Consider the following 21688-nt stretch of genomic DNA (forward strand, 5'->3'; position numbering starts at 1 on the left):
GTTGCCGGTTCCCAGTCCGGCCCCCGGAGGGTCCTCGTCGGTCCAGCTGCCGGTTCCCAGTCCGGCCCCCGGAGGGTCCTCGTCGGTCCAGCTGCCGGTTCCAAGTCCGGCCCCCGGAGGGTCCTCGTCGGTCCAGCTGCCGGTTCCCAGTCCGGCCCCCAGAGGGTCCTCGTCGGGCCAGCTGCCGGTTCCCAGCCCGGCCCCCAGAGGGTCCTCGTCGGGCCAGCTGCCGGTTCCCAGCCCGGCCTCCAGAGGGTTCCTGTTGGGCCTGCTGTCGGTTTCCAGCCCGGCCTCCAGAGGGTTCCCGTCAGTCCTGTTACTGGTTCCAAGCCCGGCCTCCAGAAGGTTCCCATTGGAGCTATTACCAGTTCCCAGCCTGGCCTCCAGAAGGTTCCCGTCGGGCCAGCTGCCGATTCCCAGCCCAGCCTCCAGAAGGTTCCCGTTGGGCCAGCTGCCTCCAGAAGGCCCCAACCGACGCAGCTGCCGGTTCCCAGTCGAGCTGCCGGAGGACCTCCGTTGGCCTGGCTATTAGTTCCCGGTCCAGCCCCAGCCTGTCCTGCACCCGGGCCGTCCTCCAGACCGGTCCCTTGAGCCTGTTCGACTCCAGCCTGTCCAGCCCCTGGACCGTCCTCCGACGTTGTCCCTCCCACCCGCTCTGTCCCAGCCCACCCATTCCTCGGGCCTCCCCCAGGAGCGGCCCCTCCTGCCAGATCCCTGCTGGTCCTGGAATCACCCGCCGGCACCCCAACCGGTCCAGTGTGTGCCAGGAGGCGCACCTTGTGGGGGGTACTGTCACGCCCCTCTTGCTCTAACGAGCCGGCTCATCAGCGCAATCACGAGCGGCTGTGTGGAGAAACACAGCCGGCGCAAATAACCAATCAACACAGTATAAAGCCTGGATCTGCCGACAGCTCCAGTGCCGGTTCATTGCTTCATCCTCCATGCCACTCGTCACACTCTGCTTTACCCTGCGCTCCGTTCATTGTCTCCTGCACGCCGCTTCCTGGACTCTGTCTCCCCTTTGGACTATTTGCCTGTTTCCCTACCCTCGCCACATTCTCTCCATCGGCTCCATCCGTTCTGCCCGCTTCCGCCTTTCAAACCGTGGACTTTCCGTGAGTCTCCCTTCCCCGTAATTCAGTTTTGTTTTATGTTTAGTTTAACTCGGCCTTCGGGTCCGCCTTTAGTTTAGTGTATTTTTCTCCCCCCCGTTATTTCCCTCTGGTTTTCTTTATTCAGTGTTTTCTGTTCATATATATCCTTATTTTTTCATTAAATCATTATTAATTTCACCACCCTGTCTATGCCTGCTGCTTGGGTTCACACCTCTGTTGCGTGACAAACTGCTCCATAGCAGAGGTGACAGTTATTCCACTACACCTGCCAGACCATTTCTTGGTAAAATTTGTGGCTGCCTTTCTGCAATTGCAGACACCAGCACAGATGGTCTCCTTTCACAGAAACCTGAAGTCCCTCACAGCAGCTCAGCTGTCTGAGGAGGTGAGCTCTGTCATGCCTGACCACTCACACTTCTCCTCACTTGCTGATAATGAGGCTACTGAAACACTCTGTTCCTCTCTGGCACCCTCTGATTCCAGAAAACTGTTTATGGCGTTCAACTCCTTGCTTTCTCCTCCAGCTGCTCAGCCGTCCACTGAGCTGACTCCAGACATGTTTGCCTCCTTTTTCACTGAAAAGGTGCCTGCAATCAGCAACTAGTTCTCTGAGCCTGATCAGTCCAGTCAGCTCAAACCCACTACTGCTCCTTCACTCTGCTCTTTTGCTCCTCTGAGCAAGGATGAGGTTTCCAGACTTCTTCTGAGCTCAAAACCTACAACTTGCCCTCTCGATCCAATACCCACCAATATCCTGCAGACCATCTTGCCCACAATCAAACCTGCAGTCACACACATTGTCAACTCCTCCCTGGAAACTGGCATTTTTCCTGCTACTTTTAACCAAGCCCGCGTCACCCCACTGCTCAAAAAGCCTCATCTCAACCCAGCCCAGGTTGAAAACTACAGGCCAGTCTCACTTCTACCATTCCTGTCAAAAATAGTGGAGCGCTCAGTATTTAACCAGGTCTCTGAACATCTGCGGAACAACAACCCACTTGACTCTTTTCAGTCAGGCTTCAGGTGCGACCACTCCATTGAGACTGCACTCCTATCAGTCACAGAATCTCTGCGGCTGGCGAGAGCTGCTGGTCAGTCCTCTGTCCTACTGCTGCTGGACTTGTCTGCTGCCTTTGTCACCGTGAACCATCAAATCCTCCTCTCCACACTCTCTGAGCTCGGCATCTCAGGTTCTGTCTTTTTGTGGTTCAAGTCCTACCTCACAGGCAGATCCTTCAGAGTGTCATGGCGAGGGGAGGTGTCAAGATCACATGGCCTATCAACAGGGGTCCCTCAGGGGTCGGTGCTTGGTCCCTTGCTCTTCTCTCTGTACACCACCTCACTTGGTGCAGTGATCCGCTCCCATGGCTTCTCCTACTACTGTTATGCTGATGACACTCAGCTTTTCCTCTCTTTTCCACCGGACGACACAACAGTTTCAGCTTGGATATCAGCATGTCTGGCTGATATCTCCACATGGATGAAGGAACGGCACCTTCAGCTAAATCTGTCTAAGCCTGAACTCATGGTCTTTCCAGCTTGTCCATCTGTTCAGCCTCAGATCAGTGTACAACTTCACTCGAGCCTACTTGTGCCCCCAAACTCAGCCAGAAACCTGGGTCTCATGATTGATGACCAGCTGAGCTTTAAGGTTCACGTGGCCTCAGTTTCTCGATCTTGTCGTTATGCCCTCTACAACATCAGGAAGATCAGACCCTTCCTGACCCAACAGGCCACACAACTTCTGATTCAGGCTCTTGTGATGTCATGCATTGACTACTGCAACTCTCTTCTGGCAGGTCTCCCTGCATGTACAGTCAAACCTCTACAGATGATCCAGAATGCAGCAGCACGTCTGGTCTTCAACCAGCCCAAAAGAGCTCATGTCACTCCCCTGTTCATCTCCCTTCACTGGCTTCCCTTTGCAGCCAGAATCAAATTCAAAATTCTCCTCCTGGCTTACAAAACATTTACAAGAATGGCCTCAGCCTACCTGGATTTCCTGATCCAGGTCTACTCCCCTTCACGCCCACGTCGCTCTGCATGTGAGAGACGCCTGGTGCTTCCAGCCCAGCACGGCTCGAAATCTCTAGCCAGACTCTTCTCCTCTGTTGTTCCCAAATGGTGGAACAAACTACCAAACTCTGTGCGTTCTGCTGAGTCCCTTTCTACTTTTAAGAGACAATGGAAGACTCAATTGTTAAGAGAACACCTAGGCACTTAATCCGACTCCACCTTAGGGGTAGAATAAGTCAGGTGGTCCAGAACCCAGCACTTATTTAGTAAGTAAAAGGACAGTGTGCAGAAGTTCTGTCTTCTCTATTCCACAGAAAAGACAGTCACCTAATGCATCTGTGCACCTACAGACTAAACACACCAGAGTCATAAAACTACTCTAATCTCTTGAGTCTCTTAGATGTTGATATTTTTTTTTCAGTAAGTTATGAGTCTGTCTTCAAATGTTAAGTGCTCGCTGTCATTTTCTTCACTGAACACTTAGCAGCTGAAGTTCTAAACATATTTTAGCATATTTTCCTTTAATATTCCAGTTGCAGCTTCAGTTTACAGTAGGTAAGGGTTGAGTTAGTGTGGATAACTTTCCTTTTGTGCTTTGTTCTCCAGCTATTACCGCTGAAATGCAAAACTTCTGAGTAGACTGAAAGCAAAATCCACATTCACAGTCTTGTCCTGCATTAATAAACAAATTAATAAACTTGTTCTGCCTGTTCTGTTCCATCTGCGCTGTACAGTGAGCTGCACGTCATTAACAGGCTACTCACCGATGACACATTAATAGATGAAATTTAGATGTGTTTTACAATGTGTTCTGTTCTCACATTACTGCAGGATGGTCTTGATTGGATATGTGCACTGATGCATATTTAGGGCTTAAATATTGAGACATTTTGTTTTTAAATACTTGGAAAAAAATGTTGACCAGATACCCTCTGTGATGTTCTAGTCCACAACTCCCTCAAAGTGAGACACATTCAAAAAAAAAAAACAGTAAAGCTGCATGTATTCTCAAAAAAATATTCATCTCTGCATGCCTTCTTTTCCATGTGCACTCTACTGATGATTATTGTATTTTTTTCTCAATTATTTGATTTCTTTTTTTTGGTCTGTAAAATGTTAGAAAATTTAACAAAAAAATGTGGATCAATGATGCATGAAGATTATGTCCTCAAATGTCTATTTTTCTCCACAACTCAAAAATATATACTTTACTGTTACAGAAGAGTAAATAAACTATTTTTTTTAAATTTAAGATGCTGCATTCAGAGAATTTTTTGCTCTTTAAAATGACTGAAATGATGAAGTGATATTTTATTTGCTTACGCTACACCTTTTGCATGGAATACGTTGCAGAAAGGCTGGAAACTAACTGAGTTAATCTCACTGAGTGCTTTTAAATCCAAACTCCCAAGTTCTTGAGTCTACTAAATTTCATCCATTTTATTAGTTTTTTGCTCGTGGTTTAAATGTGTTTTAACTATGTAATTTTCTGACTGTGTTTTGTATTTGCTCCTACCTGTCTTGACTATGTTTCCCCTGAAAAACAGGTTCTTAACACCAATGGGATTTCTCCTGGTTAAGTAAAGGTTAATAAATGAATTTAGTAGTTGCCAAAAAATAGGACAAAATTTGTTAATTTTTACAACTGTAGAATAATCAGTAATTAATTTATCTAACTATATTCTGATTGTTCTTACAGAAATAGAAGTAAACTTGTTAGGAAACTGGCGTGTAGAACCCAAGCAGCAGGCAGACAGACAGGTGGATGATATATGGAGAGGTTATAATAATAAATGAACAGAGAATATTTAACAGGAGGCACGGGAAATAAACTGAGCAATAACTACTAAACAAGTAAGCTAAACTAACAAAAGGCGATGGCCGAGGGCTGCATTGAAAACTAAACTAAAACTAAACGGGGAGAGGTGGCTTACTGAATGTCCAAGAGACGAGGTGGGACAGAGTTGAGGGAGCTGAAGACGAGAATATGGTGGAGACTGAGGAGCGAGTAAACCATGGGCAGAGCCGAAGCGGAGGATGGGAGACGAACAGATGAGGGTTCCGGGGTGAGGGGGAAGACGGAGCAGGCGAAGAATATCCAGGGTATGAGAAGTCCAGACAGCAGTGTAATCCAAATGGGGTTTCTCAGTCAATGGCCCAGCAAGGTGTAGTGGAAAGAGCCAGGCTTTTAAGCAGCACTGATTGTTAATCACGGCTGGCTGTGCTGGAAAGCACAACCGCTCGTCATTAGTCAAACGAGCCAGCTCACAGGAGCAGAAGGGGGCGTGGCAAAACTGAACATTTACTTGTTTTCTGTATTGATTGATTTGTCAAAAGTCAGTTTCTGGCTCTTCAGCTAATCATGTGACTTTTTTGAATCAAAATTGAAGCTTAAAGTAATGAAATTTCATCAATACCACTTTTTTTACGTCTCCAAAAAATAACCATCTACAATAAGTAGATTCAGCAAAAACCAAAAAAATCTGCACTTCTTTTTCAGCCTTCTAATGGTTCTTGAGATAATCACACATATCTATTTTGAGTCAGAACAAACCGAATCTAAGCTTGAAATTGTCATTTCGTCAAAACCACTTTTTTTTAACATGTCTCCAAAAATTTACCATTTGCAATAAGTAGATTATACAAATGCAAAAAGAATCTGCAATTGTTTGTCAGCCTTACAATGGTTCTTGAGCTAATCACCAAATCAAAGCTTGAAATCATAATTTTTCATTAAAATCACTTTTTAAAAACATGTCCTTAAAAATTAACCATCTGCATTAAGTAGATTCTGCAAAAACAAAAAAACAAAAAATTGAATCAATATTGACCAAATCTAAGCTTGAAATCCTGATTTTGACTGATTTGGTCTTGATTTATTTATTTTTACATATCTTCAAAAAATAACCATCTGCAATAAGTACATTCTGCAAAAACAAAAAAAGTGCTTGTTTTTTTAGCCTTCTAATGGTTCTTGAGCTAATCGCATGTGACTTTTTTGAGTCAAAATTGACCAAATGCAAGCTTGAAATTTATGCTGACCAAGATAAACAGGACAAGAGAGAAAGTGAAATGAAAAATGTAACAAATGTCTCTTGTAGGATTTGAAATATGCCTGTGTTTGCATTTGTACAGTACAGAAGTTTTTACCCTCTGAATCACAAAGATGCTCCTTCTTTCTTCCTCCACAGATAGTGTCCAATGTCTTGATCTTCTCCTGCACCAACATTGTGGGAGTTTGCACCCATTACCCTGCTGAGGGCTCCCAGAGGCAGGCCTTCCAGGAGACCAGAGAGTGCATCCAGGCTCGCCTGCACTCGCAGAGGGAAAACCAGCAGCAGGTAGGAGAGAGATTTGGATGCATGAATACTGGAGAAGAATTAATATTGTGTTGAATACCTCACAGATAACCCAAATATCAGACTCAAGCTTAAAAGATGGCTCTGTAAGCTTGTACAGTGGAGGGGAGAAGCTGTAAAATAGTATCACAGCATAATATGCAGCCTGCCCCTGCCCCCCTTACACACACACACACACACACACACACACACACACACACACACACACACACACACACACACACACACACACACACACACACACACACACACACACACACACACACACACAATAGAGAATAGAATGAATGTGCAGCAATGTGTATATGCACATACGAACATCTGAAATCTCCATTCAGGAGCTATAAGTAAAACATTTGAGCAGCTGAATGCAGTGTGCACTCACCTGCTAGACCATACATCTGTTTAAAAATGATGCATTTCCAATCTAATTTCTCTTCCGTCAAACCTGAATTACAACAAAGTGGCACCTAAGTTTCACACAGATGTGGACATGGATTGTCCACACTCAACATGAATCCAAATATCAGCAAAGTGATGATTAGTCCTACAAACTGTTACACTTTTCAGCATTAATATGCAATAAAAGAACGAGCTGTCTTACAATATACCATGTGTTTCTTCACACCAGATTAACATCTGAAGAATCTACCAGCTTATTAACATTCTGATCTGATTTATGTGCCACAGCTGAGACATCACTGAATCATTCTGGTTTCTTTTTTGTTCTTAATACTTCCAAAACCAGAGAGAAACAGTTTGTGACGACTCAGTTTCAAATGTGTGTTTTACTGAAAAGCTTGTACTCTAGTTTGGAAATGAACATTTTCCATAATTTTATTGCACATCTTTGCATGAACTCCTCTCAGCCAGTGCAGTAGAGTTTTAGATGTACACTTTATTCCACAAAACAACGCATAATTCCCACAAGAATCTCACATTTCCACGAAAAAAGAGAGAAATATGCGGGTCCCGCTTGATTTCACAATTTCCGCATAAAATGAGAAAACTATAACCAATATAAATGGAGTTGTGAGTGAGTTTTTATGTGACGCCCAGCCTGACGTCATCAGTTCGCGCATTCACACACACACACACCAGAAGCACGAGCTGATGCGGAGCGCGGCGCCAGTGTTGCCAACTTAGCGACTTTCTTGCCAAATCTAGAGACTTTCCGAAGCGTCCTAGCGACTTTTTTTTGTCAAAAGCGACTACCCACAAATCTCGCGACTTTTTCTGCCGTTTTGGAGACTGACAGGAAAACTCGGATCATTCTGCAGTTACTGTTTTCAACAAGCAGCAGATGCTGCTGTGAGCTTCTCCCCCTTCCAATGCACAGGCTGTCAGTCCAGTAACCCTGCAGCAGTCCCAGTGTCTGATTAGAGGACACATCCCTCCGCGGCCAGACGGCAGGTTAATCACGCATATTTTTGCATATTTCACAACTATTCGCATACTTTGCAACTTTCCACAATTTCCCCGCATAAAATGGCATAAAAACCCCGCATATTTATTCGCATAATCAAGGATTTTAGCCTGCATAATCAAGGATTCTTGGCCGCATTTTTCTGGAGGGAATCATACTGCAGGTTTCTATAGTTGACGTCATTAGTTTTGAACATCTGAGCATTTTATAATAGGAAATGGTTCTAAATAATCCAACACTTACATAATAGTTTACTGACCAAATGCAGACTTTGAGACTAAAAGTGCCATTTATGTTGCACATTTAATGCAGTTTTATCCTCTTCAGCTGTTACAATTTTGAACGACCTACCACACTGTTGTCAGAATCAGAATCAGCTTCAATTGCCAAATACATACACAGCATACAAGGAATTTGGTTTCGGCTGTTTGAGTTACTAACAGCCAAAGGATAAGAGAATAATAAAATAACTACAGACAAAAATAATATATATATTCACTGCCGTTCAAAAGTTTGGCGTCACTTAGAAATATCCTTTATTTTGAAAGAAAAGAAATTTTTCATTGAAGAGCAGGTTAAATCAATCATAAATATGGTGTAGAGAGCACCCAGATAGCTCAGCTGGCTGGGAGGGGGACCCATTAACAGGGGCTATAGTCCCCAATGCAGCAGTCATGGGTTTCAGTCCAGCTCATGGCAATTTACTGCATGTCATTCCCCCATTCTTCTACCCATGTTCTCTCTCTCTCTCTCTCTCTCTCTCTCTCTCTCTCTCTCTCTCTCTCTCTCTCTCTCTCTCTCTCTAATAATGCTTTAAAAAAGAAATACAGTGTAGACATTGTTAATGTGGTAAATGGCTATTCTAGCTTGAAACATAATTTTTAATGGAATATCTACATAGGGTTTCAGAGGCAGATACTTCAGTTCAGAGGGTTGTGTTAGCTCAGGCTAATTCATGATTAGAAAACCCTTGTGCAATTATGTTAGTGCATGAATAAGTGTGAGTTTTCATGGAAAACATGAAATTGCCTTGGTGACCCCAAACTTTTGAACAGTAGTGTATATTGATATATACACATCTAGAAAAGAATATATACGCACGGTAGTGCAAAACAACAATTTTGCCCAGAATTTGCATCATACCCGAGGCAAGCCTGTTTGTACTGTTCTCGCTATGTGTTATACTAGGTAAGCATTAACATGGGTAAACAGCCAGCCAAACTCCTTTTTGAAGAGCCAGAAAAATGAGCGTCTTGCTCCCCTTTTATCTTCAACAAAATTAAATTGGAGTGAAACTAAGAGGAAAACAACAAAAATGCACTCAGTACATTGCTGTGTGAGTAACAAGCAAATACAAACAATTTAGGCGTCCGTCAGGATCGTAAGCCACCAAGTCTATAACAGGTATGTTAGAATTCAATGAAAAGTAAGACTGGTACGTGTACTGTACAATAGAACTGCTATTTTTAACAGGCCGTAACAAAGTAAGAAAATATTCAGATCTCAAAATAAATATCCAGATACCACCATCACTACTGAATATTCAACTATTCGGATATTCGGGTCCAGCCTTAATATTTACTCTGCAAGTCGATTTTGGTGTGCGCACCTAAATTTTCTGCTTGCGTTCCCAAAATTTTAAGTTAGGGGCCACTGTGCTCCTAGGAAATAAAGTGAGTCTGGAGCCCTGGCTATCATATGGTAGTGTAGAAAAAGAATATTTCAACCCTGGCATTGTTTTCTTTCAATAAGCAGAACAAGTTGAGATCCACATTTTACTTTGCAGGTTAGCCATAGGCGGTTTCTTTTTCACGGCGTGTGCTTGTTTTGAACTGTACTAAAAAAGTCCTGCATCTGTATGGAAACAGCACAACCATGGCTAGAGGTAGAGAGAAGTTAAAATGTGTTTTATGCACTATGACCCAGGTATAATGCCATAATTCATAAAAAGGGAAAAAATAATGAAGCTGAAGATGTTTGCTTATTTATTTTACAAAATTGCAAAAAAAAAAAATCTGGAATCAACATTTTTCCAAGTGCCCACAGGTGTTACCAACAGTGGAAAAATGGGGACTTTATCTAGTATAGATATATCACTGATTTTACATTTATTTATCTTCTATATTTTCTTAAGTTGGCTTTGTAAACACAGCCTGCCACCAACAGCTTTTCTGTTGTGCCAAGCAGGATTTAATTTTTTTTTCAGTAACTGATTAGTGATTAGGTTTTATTTTTGACCAGTTTTTTAAAAGAGATGTAGGATAAGGCAGTTTTGTTGAAATATTATCATATTTAGCTTTATTTGGTTAAATTTTCTGACCGAACAGAAGGTTGTAAACAATTTTCTGTGTTTTTACAGGTACTGTCACAGATAAATTGTCATTTTGGTGATTTTGTAGATGTCATGGATTTCAAAGATGTGGATGGGTTTTGGAGTTCAGAAAATTTGGCAACGCCACCAGGAAATCACACATCACACCAATATTCTCCATACACATTAACAGATTATTATATTTTCAAATTATACATTTTACACCTTTTTGCTTCTTTTTTCCTTCCTCCTTCATTTTATGCAGGACTTTCATGATTCTAAGACTAGCACTATGTAATTTGTATAAACACAATGGTTTAAAGTACATCATTATGCATCACCGCTACTCAAGTGCATTAGTCGCTCTGCCTCATCACACATAACTACAAGTCTCCTCCCATCTTTTCATTGAACTCATTCCCCTCCATCTTCTTTCCTGCAGGAGCGTCTCCTGCTCTCAGTACTTCCCCGCCATGTTGCCATGGAGATGAAGGCCGACATAAACGCCAAGCAGGAAGACATGATGTTTCACAAGATCTACATCCAGAAGCACGACAATGTCAGGTAACATCAGATGCTGCAGCTTGGCAGGGGGAGCTGGAGTGTGACGATGAGGGGAAGCAGGTTGAAGCTGGTGTAAACAACACGCTTTCTCAACACCTCCACACTGTACAGATCCGGTCAGGCTACGCGTTAAAAACGACTCACAGGCTCATGAAAATACGTACTGGTGTATATTTTTGTTATGAGGCATGATCTGAAAATGAATATTCAATGCTAACTTTAGTTTTTCTACTCTTTTCCACTTGTCTGAGGCAGCTTTTGTCGAATTTGAACCAGATAAATTGGATTAAAACGTAAGTCTTTGAATAGAGTAGCAATAAGAAATAGTCACTTTTTCACTCATGAAAGTCACAACTGTTAATTATTATGCAGATCACTCATGAAATTTGGACCTTATGTAATAATACACATGGAAATGAGAGTAATATGAGGTGGAATATCTTTATAATTATTAAATGCAAGCTTTCTTCTGCGTTAATTGTTGTGAAAAGTTTAAAAACAACCAAATTATAGCCATTTTTAATAAGAAATTAATATTTTTATTTGCTATTCTGATATGTACAACATTCATTATCATAGTTTAAGTCAATAAATCACATCAGGGGCTTATTGAAAGTGTGCAACACAGCTTTGACTAAATCTGAGCACTTCATTATAAGCAGCCTCTAAGTAAGCTCACCACTTAACATAACTACATCTGCTGTTTCAAGCTCATTCATGTCAAATTCATACCCTTTAAATGATCCTAAGACGGAGGTAGAGGTACATATAAGATGTGTATTTTACACATGTGTAGACTGTGACTAAGTTTGAACTTCTGTGGCAGCAGAATTGTTTAATACATGATGATTTAATTCAGGTTAATCCTGAATGGTGCAGCCCACCCACAGACAGAGGCAGAGGAGGAGGGATAAGTGCAGATGTTGCCATGACAACAGGCTGCATGGTATTTTCCCAGAATATTTTTCATACTGTCAACTCTGTCTCTACATACAGTATGCATGTAGAGAGTAATGTAGCTTATAATGCGATGTAATCAGGAATTTGTAGAGCAAATACAGTGGATTTGTCACTTTATAGCCCATTTTTAAACCTAAAAAGTGTGTACAATGTATTTCAAAGATGAGGACTTGTGATAGATAGATAGATAGATAGATAGATAGATAGATAGATAGATAGGTAGATACTTTATTAATCCCAAAGGAAATTCAAGTGTTTAGCAGCTTACATACGACAAAAAGGCTGGTTAGTAACAAGATTAACACCGACATTAAAGGCTAGCATATACTCTAAAAAACATGCTCTACAATACTATAAACAAAAAACTTCTTCTTTTAATATCTGTAGAAATATTAAATGTGAACCAAAAAGTCTATATACAGTAGTTACACATTTCAAGATACAGTGATTATTTGTGAATATCCAGTTTTCCTGTATTTCTTCAGTGTTTGCAAAGATTGTTCCATATTATAAGCCCAAATTGTTAAGATATATTCTTAATGATTTGATTCCTTTTGTAAGAAAATTTGGGCCATTTTGAGTCGTTTCTTATTCTTGGAATTAAGAATTGTGCAGTTTTACAATCATTTGCCATTTCTGGATGCAAAAGATTTTTGAAAAGCGACCCAAAGGCTTTCAGAAAGCTGAGGTGTTGGTGTTCACCTTTACAAACTACCACTGTTGACTTGAGTCGAGCAATTGACTAATCTAGAGATATCAAACTCAGGGGCCACATACAGCAGGACCACTCAAATCGGAGCATAATAACCTATAAATTACCACAACCCCAATATTTCCCCTTTGTTTTGGTACAAAAAGTACAATTCTGAAAATGTTCACAACTGTACTATCTTTTTACAAAACATTATGAACAACCTCAAATTTCTTCAAAAAAATAAGTTCAATTTCAACAATATGATGCCTCAATTTATCATTTACATATGTGCATTACAACTTACAGATCACAAGTATCTGGATCTGAACTATGTAGTATTTTACTTTATGATGAACAACTTGTGAAGATCTGGAAATTATTTCAAATTTGCAGTTTCACAAATGTACAATTTGCAGTTTTGTCATCTCTGTAATTTTTACACTTTGCAAAGCTAGCTGTCATTTTGGCACGTGTGTCACATATTTGACGCCCCTGAACTAGTCATTTTCCAAAAAATCCTGATGCTAATTTGTATATTAAGCTTGAAACATAAATCATAACTTTATTCTTTCTAGTGGAAACTTCACTCCTGTGATGAAGCATGTATCTGCTGAATATCCATTAAGTAATTGTAGGCTCATTATCTAATAGTAGTTTGACATCGACCCTCTCATCACAAGCAGCACTTAATGGAAATTTTGCAGAGTTATGAGCCACATCTTAATGCTTTCATTGGAGGAGTTTGATCAGTTGTCACAGAGATGGTTCAGTTCTTAACATGTGTTCTACAAAGCAGCAAATACGGAGAGCTATTTTGATCAAATAGCAAATACATTGGGACTCCAAATCGCTTTCTTTTTACTTCAATATGAACTACAGCTGCCTTTACAAAGTCTGTCGTGCTTGCACACAGCTGGCATTTAGTGATAATATTACCCCTGAAGCTTTGATTATGTCACTCACACATCTGTCACATCTGTAAATGAACTGTTATCTGTCATGTAAACTTGCTTCTATGTGTGCAGAAACTGTATGTTTCACTGTAGTAAAGATTATGGCAACAAAGGCACAGTACAAAAATGTAACCAGATGTTTTTGGCATTCTGCATTCAACATACAACGCAAAATCTTTTTCTGGAGGACTATGTGGTGTTGTGGTGCAGGTACTGGCATGCACCGTGGGATTTCATACATTTTACTAATGTTTGCTGTTGAATTTGAGTTTGGGCTGAATGAGATGCAGAAAAAATGCAATTAGTTTGGCAGATATTGTGATATAAGGAACAATCTTAGTGGGAATTGTAATTTTTTGCGTTTTTTTTCCCCCCACTGTTTTTTTTATACAGTGATCCCTCATCTATTGTGGGAGTTACGTTCCAGACCCCCCCTCTTCCCTGCAACAGAAAAAAATCCGTGAAGTAGGGACCATGTTTTATTATTTATATGCATTTTAAGGCTTTTTAAACGCTCCCCACTCACCGCACAACACCGCAGAGCAACACTATGCGAAGCAGTCAGACGTCTATGTGAAATGGAAAAGACGAGATGTTGAATGCTGCTACACAGGGGAGACAGAGGAGACTGATGCACCCAGTGCTGTACGCTACGCATTTTGTTTCGATTGAATATTCTTTAAATATGTTTTAATTATTATTTTTTAATATTATTTTCAGTCTTTTAGGCAAGAAAATACCGCAAAAATAATTAAAATAATGTAGCGATCGCAGAGCCGGTCTATGACTTAACTGTTTTGCTATGCACCATGGGAGTTTGGGGTGTTGGGGGTTTAAATGTCATTATAGTGGTTTATGTTTGTGTGAAGTGTAGTGTGCATGATTATTTCCTGACACATTTTCAATGGTATCACTTTGTGCGTGTCAAAATAAAAGCATCTGTCAGTTGCAGAGAGCCTAAAGGACAGATATTCTTTCTCCAGTATCAATCTTCAACACAGCTCACCACTATATATATATATATATATATATATATATATATATATATATATGTATATAAATAAATACATACCAAAAACTCTGTGATACAGTGAGACCACGAAAAGTGAAGCGCAATATCACGAGGGACCACTGTATTGTTTTTTGTGTGAAACAGGCACGTTCCCTCATATCACTTGTAGACTGGGAAACTCTATAGCATCACAGAGATTCATTTATAATCCCAGGAGGTTCAGTTAAAAGACAACTAAAAGAAAACTAAAACCTCTGAACTGAAGAAACCTCTTGGATGTGCGCTGAAACATCTTCACAAAGCTTTAAGAAAATCCACTTGCTTTTACTGAAACTCTAAGGATTATCACGACCTGGATGACTGAGAATCTACACAGATTCATTACAGTTTTTCTTGATTGTTAAGACACATTTCTGGAAAGCTGTTCTCCTTTTCCCTAAACTGTGAACACAAAACACAATTTTTAAGCTACATTCACAAAACCTCTGACTCTTGTTGCAAAACCAAACTTTCACCCCAAAACAGTTCAATCTGTGCTCAAAACTGAACTTTTCTGTCAAATCATGCCTCAAGTCAATCAAAATTAAATACTCTACTGAGCAGTCACTAAACACTACATAGAAAAAAGGAAAACACAATGCTCAGGACATGAAGCGGTAGAAATAAATGGTTATTTAGGCTAAATGCATGTTGCAAAACAAAATACCTGAGCATTTGTAACATTTGTAGATAGAAAAAAGAATTTGCAAAAAAAAGAAAGCCTGTGCATTTACATGTAGCACTTGTACGTAAAAATAAAGCACAAAAAATTACAAATGAAGTACAAAGAAAAGAAGTGCATTACTCTGCCACAGCATCATTTCTCCATACTGGGTCAGGCCACAGGACTTCATCTACATCACAGGCCACATTTTCTCTGGAAAGAAGGACCTAGTGTGTCTGATGCAGCCCTAACATGCATCAACAGAAACATCTCCACATGTCAAGACTACTGATGGCAAAAGACTTTCCCAAACTATGGTTGCTGCTCATAAACCTTCCACCTCCATGTAGAGAAGAATTCTTCTATAGGATTCAGAAAGGGAGAATATGGAGGCAGAAAAATCACAATGACTTGAGGGTTCATATCGAACCATTCCCAAATCAATAGTCCTCTATGAAAACTAACATTGTCCCAGGTGTATTTATGTGTATCATCAAAATCCAACTGAAAAACTCTCTGGAACAAACACACACAAAACAGAGGGAAAAGTCAGTCATGTACACTTTCTGTATTTTTACCAGCACTTGTGAAGCAGAATTTTCTCTGGCCAGGGAACAGGGGAAAAAAAACCCTGGCATGCCGTATCCATGCTCCTCTTCTTAGATTTCTATCCATTGTAGTGCCTCATAAACCAGTGCTTTGGCTTATATGTACCCTCACATCATTAGCCACAAGTGTGATCAATTTTGAGTTGTTGTGTTCAACCGGTGACGCCTGAGCTTTAACTGTGTTTGACTTTTGCTCACCAGTGCTCACCATTTTGCAACACAGGTGCATCACAATGACAATGTGTTGACAAGATGTGACTAAACAGGTGAAAATGGCTTATGGTTTTGCCAAAAGAGTGACTGATTCAATAAGTGGGTTCAGGCAACTGAGAATTTGGTTCAGACAATAGAGTTTAGTGTTTTAACAATTGAGAAAAACTGTAATAATTGTTTGGCTTAAGAACTGAAAACCTCCTGTGATTTTGATATTTTCATTATTTATTCAGCCATAATTTGAGTCTTTATTTTCAACTCGTGATAGGAATCTGCTCACTTCCCACAGATTTCATCTTGCTTGGGTTCTGTGAACTTAGTAACAGTAATTATAGAGATCCATTAAGGTGTTCACTTTGTTGCACTCTTTTTTTTCCTCTGTGCACTAAATTGGAATTTGGGTAGTTAGATGACGCAATAATTAAAATCAATAAAAGATCCTATAATCAAGATTAAATGGAAAACATTTTTCATCTGTAACTTTCTGACTGCTGTTCTCATTGATGGCCCAGTCAGTTTGGCTCATTTAGCTAAATATCATAAAGAACAAATTTTCATTAAGGGCCTTTACAATCCGAGTTAATGTGAATTAAATTAATGCGCAAAGTGAGTAGTTTCTACACATCACTATTCTGTCTCTTTATATAGAATCCCAGTGTATCTGGACTTCATATCATGTGAACAACAGATATCAGACATGAATTGGTCTTCTTCTGATCTAAAGTTTGACCTTTTTCTAATCTATGCTTTGACCAGTTTTGTTCTTGATGTTTACATTCATCCATCCGTCCATTCATTCTCTATACACCGCTTTATCCTCACTAGGGTCGCGGGGGGTGCTGGAGCCTATCCTAGCTGACTCGGGCGAAGGCAGGGGACACCCTGGACAGGTCACCAGTCTGTCGCAGGGCTACATATACAGACAATCACACACACATTCACACCTACAGGCAATTTAGAATCACCAGTTAGCCTCAGCATATTTTTGGACTGTGAGAGGAAGCCAGGGTGCCCGGAGAAAACCCACGCATGCACAGGGAGAATATGCAAACTCTATGCAGAAAGATCCCAGGCCAACCCCGGGATTTGAACTGGGGATCTTTTTGTTGCAAGGCGAAAGTGCTGACCACTTACCCCACTGTGCAGCCCTGTTTACATTCAGTAGATGCAATTTGTTTTGTGTCTTTCAGTTTCAGTGATGCAGTTTTGAACCATTGGTTTACCTTAGCTTTAATTGTGTGTTGCTCTTATAACTGTGAACACAGAGCATTAAATTCAGCTCATAATAGGAAATCGCTATAAACTGTGTAAACCCTGCAGGACAGATGCAGCTGGACAGCAGAGGTTTGGTTTGGCACCGCCTTGTGGAGTTAGAAAACACTGTATTAAGGTGTGCTTTGAGTAGTTTTATTATCCCCTGCCTCCACGAAGTGGAAAAGGGGATATAGGTTTGGCCTCCGCCCTTCTGTCTGTCCGTGCTTCCGTGCTTTCGTGCTTCCGTGCGTCCGTACGTACGTCCGACATGAAGGGGACAGCTTTTCTCGGAAACTATTACAGCTAGGATTACGAAATTTAGTGTGTAGCTTCACACCATGGACACCTTGATCAAGTTCGAAAATGAGACCTGTGCGATAATATTTAAGAGTTATGGCCCTTGATCACTATTTTGGATGTAGACTCATAGACATCACATGTGGCGGGGGATATTGATGACCATGTCGTCTTGTTTCTCCTGTGATCACAGGCACACAAAAAACAAGTCACCCTAACGTAAATCTTTAAATCTTAGTACAAAGACCCGGTGTTGACATTAAGGTTAAGACAAGCAGTAGCTATGATTGGGGTAAGTTTCCGGGAAAATAATGCACATCAGTCTAATTCCCTCTGAACACACTGTGTGAGTGTGTTTGTGTGTAGCAACTGCAGCAGCCTGAGTCTCAAACTGTGCGGTCAGACTTTCATGGCCTGTAGCTGTTGCAGTCAGGTGGAAGCCCAAACTTCAATACATAATAGGTGCTATTAAAGGCCTTTATCACTTTGATGTGTCCCTTTGAAACCTCACGGGTTAGAGCATGAGGTCACGTAGGCTAGTTGTGCTCTTGTGCACAAAGGTGTTTTCATCACTCTTAATGTGATCATTATCAGAAATTATCCTTTTTTTATGTTGCTTGACTTTAATAGTTCAGTTTAAGAAACAGTGTGGGTTTTTTTTTATATGTAAGGGGATAAACATTTAGACAATGTTCAGAGCATGTGATGGATGTTACTGCTAAGGGATCTGATGTACATGAAGCCACATGAGCACTTATGAATAAACATGGATGTTTACAATACAATACAATAACTTTATTAATCCCCAAAGGGATATTCAATTGTCTGGGGTCTCATCTATTTACTTTAGAATTAAATAGTCTAATTGCTGATGGTAAAAAAGATTTTCTGAATCTTTCTGTCCTGCATCGCAGGGATAGGAGCTGTGCACCACCAATGTGTCGTTGCTCATTGAGGCAGATATGAAGTGGATGATCCATGTATGTCAGAATGGCCTCCATCTTGCTCAGTGCACGTCTCTCCACCTCATCCTCCAATGAGTTCAATTTGATTCCAACCACAGAGCCAGCTTTTTTAATCAGTTTGTTCAGACGTCTTGCATCCTCGTTTTTTTTTTTATATTGCCTCCCCAGCAGACTGCAGCAATTGATTTAGTTTAGTCATTATAATAAAATTATGGCTGCAATTAACCCTCTGCACACCAAAATGGTACCATTAATCAGAACCAAACAGTACAGAAACAGAAATAAAACTCAGACTTTTAACTATTTGACACAAATATTGGACAAATGTTAGCTAAAATAGTTATTTTTTATCACAATTGCTTTTTTCTATCTGTTTCATTTAAAATTCTGCCAAAAATACACCATTTACCCTAATCTGATTTTGTAAAAAACTAAAAATTTTGAGATTCTCAATTCAAACAAAAAGCCATGAGTGACTCAGCTGTGACCGACACTGATTCACTTGACAAAAAATCAGGCCATTTTGGCTCATCTGCAGGCTGTTTTTTTTTTTTGGACAGAGCATATGGTAGAAAAGCATGGAAACGAAGTACAAATGTACAAAGTACTAAAATACCTGGAGTATGTCGACACAATTTTTTTTTCCAGTGTTAGTTTCAAATGTGGAAACTTAGAAAATATTTTACATGTTTCTTCCAGTTGTTTCCCTTTAAAAAAATAAAATTAAGAAAGAAATTCAACTTCTTTTATTTATGATTGATGGCATCATAGCTTTGTCATATTGTCCAAAATAAATGTTTTGGTTTTTTGTTGTTCTAGTCATGGTTGTGCTGTTTCTGTAGAGGTGCAGGACCTTATATTGCAGTGAAAAATGAGCCCACAGGGAGTGAAAATGTCAGGAAGTGCCCAGAAGTTGCTTGAAGTTCAGGATGTTAAGAGACAAACCTCACAGCAGTTCACAGTACATGTGTTCATTACTGCAGTGGTCAAGATTAAACTATATTCAGTAACCTGTAACCCTCTGCAGAAGTAATGCTTTACATAATCAGAAGAGAGAAACTGACAGACGTGTGCAGATTCAGCTGGAGCAAACAAAAACAGAAGAAACTGAAGGTGGAGATTTGGTGTCCTACTGAAAGTTTTCTGTGTGACTTGCAGGGCAGCAGGCAGCACATGATCAGCATCCGCTAAGCTCGACTGAGTTCTGTCTGTGGTGATGAGTGTGTGGTTAGTGGCTCGCTAACCAGGTGTGACCGGGCTGATCGGGGGGGAGCAGGCCGGTGGCTTTTCAGTAATTGGGGCTCCGCTGAGAGGCCGAGTAGCAACAGGAAGAGAAGTGACAGCTCCCACTGCTACAACTAAAGAGCAGGAGGGAAACAGAAGGAGGCAGAGAGGTCGAGAAGGAATCGCTCAGGGTTCGGAGCTCGTTACTGCTGTAGAAATGTATTAGCGTGTTTCTACTCATCTGCATGTTCTTTATTCAGGATCGTGAGCCCTCAAAAACAGAAGTAACAGAGAAGCAAATGAACCATGAAAGGCACTTAATTAAATCCTTTGATCCAACGCACAGGTTCACAATTGATTCTGATGGCTAAGGGTACACATTTGTACCAATTCAGACAGTTATTTAACTGGGATCTGATAAGAGCCTTCAGTGACTGGAGCCACAAAAACTGCCTGCTGCTCAACGCCTCAAAGACAAAGGAAATGAGCATAGATTTCCGCAGATCCAAACAAGGATGCAAGGCGTCTGAACGAACTGATTTAAAGGCTGGCTCTGTGGCTGGAATCAGATTGAACACATTGGAGGATGAAGTGGAGAGATGGGCATTGAGCAAGATGGAGGCCATTCTGACATACATGGATCATCCACTTCACATCTGTCTCAGTGAACAACAAAACATCAGTGGACGGCTCCTATCCCTGCGCTGCAGGACTGAAAGATTAAGGAAATCTTTCTTGCCATCAGCAATTAGACTATTTAATTCTAAAGTAAATAGATGAGACCCCAGACAATTGAATATCCCTTTGGGGATTAATAATGTCAGGTCCTTGTGGTGCTACTACTGATTGTCTTTTTACAATGCAGAGCTTAAAAACATTTTAAGCTTCAGAGCCAAGTTAAAGACAAATCTTGTATTTGACAGGTGCTGTAATTCTTGAGGGCAAGTCAGGCCACATAAGGAGGTCTTCAGAAGCAAGTTTCAAGTCCAGATGCAAGTGCAGTCATGTGGAAAAGGCCAAAGGAACTTGTTTACTTTTTAAAAAATGTGTGAACAAGCAAGCATTTGATCCTCTTTGAATTAGTCCCTGAAGGTGAAACATCCAAACAAATTATATAAAATTGGCATTTGATGGTAATTTTTATTACTATTTAAATTCATTTTGAAAAAAAAACCCAAACAAATCACACAGAAGAGTAAGAACATTTATCCCATCTTCACATCAATAATATTAGAGTCAGATTAGGGGCCAGTGACTCGAAGGCCCATGTGGAACTTGTTTAACTTAAACTTTTGACATCTAGGTTCTTGTATTCTATTTCCTATTGAAGTATGTGGTGTCAATATGCCCAGATCTAAAGAGCATTCTGACACTGTCAGAATTAATAGATCGTGGATGCTTATGAGTCTTTATAAGAGATTTCAAAAGATCCCTGAATCACTTAAACTATTCCACCGCTGGGAAAGTCATCTGAATGTGGCATAGAGTTCAAATAACTGCCAGTTTGTCCAGGATCTACCATCCAAGAAAATAGCCCATGTGCAGGCAGTTTGTTTGCAAAAAGAATCTGGAGAAAAGTGAGAGTTGACTCTGATGTGAAATATTTCTATGCACAAAGGTGTGTATTTTTGTTTTCTACAAGTTGTGCCGACTTGTTGCCGCTCCACGTTACTATTGTCTAGTAAGCCTAGCTCAAATTATGTTCCTATACAACTAAACTGTATTATCATATTTTTAACCAATGGATTTTCTCACTAAAGCTTGAAAACATGACGTCTTAGAAAGGCTTCCAGTTTGAAGTCCACACGAGGAGGAAGGCATAAACCAACAACTTGTCATTCAGCCAGAATACTGGGATTCATGTCCTATGTGGATTCTTAATTTTTGTGAGTTAAGTTCCACTTTCACTCATTTCATTCTGATTTTTACTCAGTGTTTGGTTAGGTTTAGTCACCAACACTATGTGGTTAGATTTTGGAAAATGTCACGCTTTGGTTGACTCTTTCTAAACGAT

At 40.5% G+C, this 21688-nt stretch overlaps 1 protein-coding gene across 6 annotated transcripts in view; it reads left to right on the forward strand.

The window, feature by feature from the left end:
* Positions 1 to 21688, forward strand: part of adcy5 (adenylate cyclase 5) — a 211104-nt gene that overhangs the window by 86828 nt on the left and 102588 nt on the right. For all 6 annotated transcript variants that reach the window (XM_051958891.1, XM_051958890.1, XM_051958889.1 and 3 more), the window contains exons 2-3: positions 6323 to 6472; positions 10670 to 10791. In XM_051958891.1, the coding sequence (XP_051814851.1) occupies positions 6323 to 6472; positions 10670 to 10791 (272 nt within the window). The remainder of the gene's footprint in view (positions 1 to 6322; positions 6473 to 10669; positions 10792 to 21688) is intronic.

The sequence above is a fragment of the Acanthochromis polyacanthus genome, chromosome 14 (assembly GCF_021347895.1).
Source record: "Acanthochromis polyacanthus isolate Apoly-LR-REF ecotype Palm Island chromosome 14, KAUST_Apoly_ChrSc, whole genome shotgun sequence".
NCBI lineage: Eukaryota > Metazoa > Chordata > Actinopteri > Pomacentridae > Acanthochromis > Acanthochromis polyacanthus.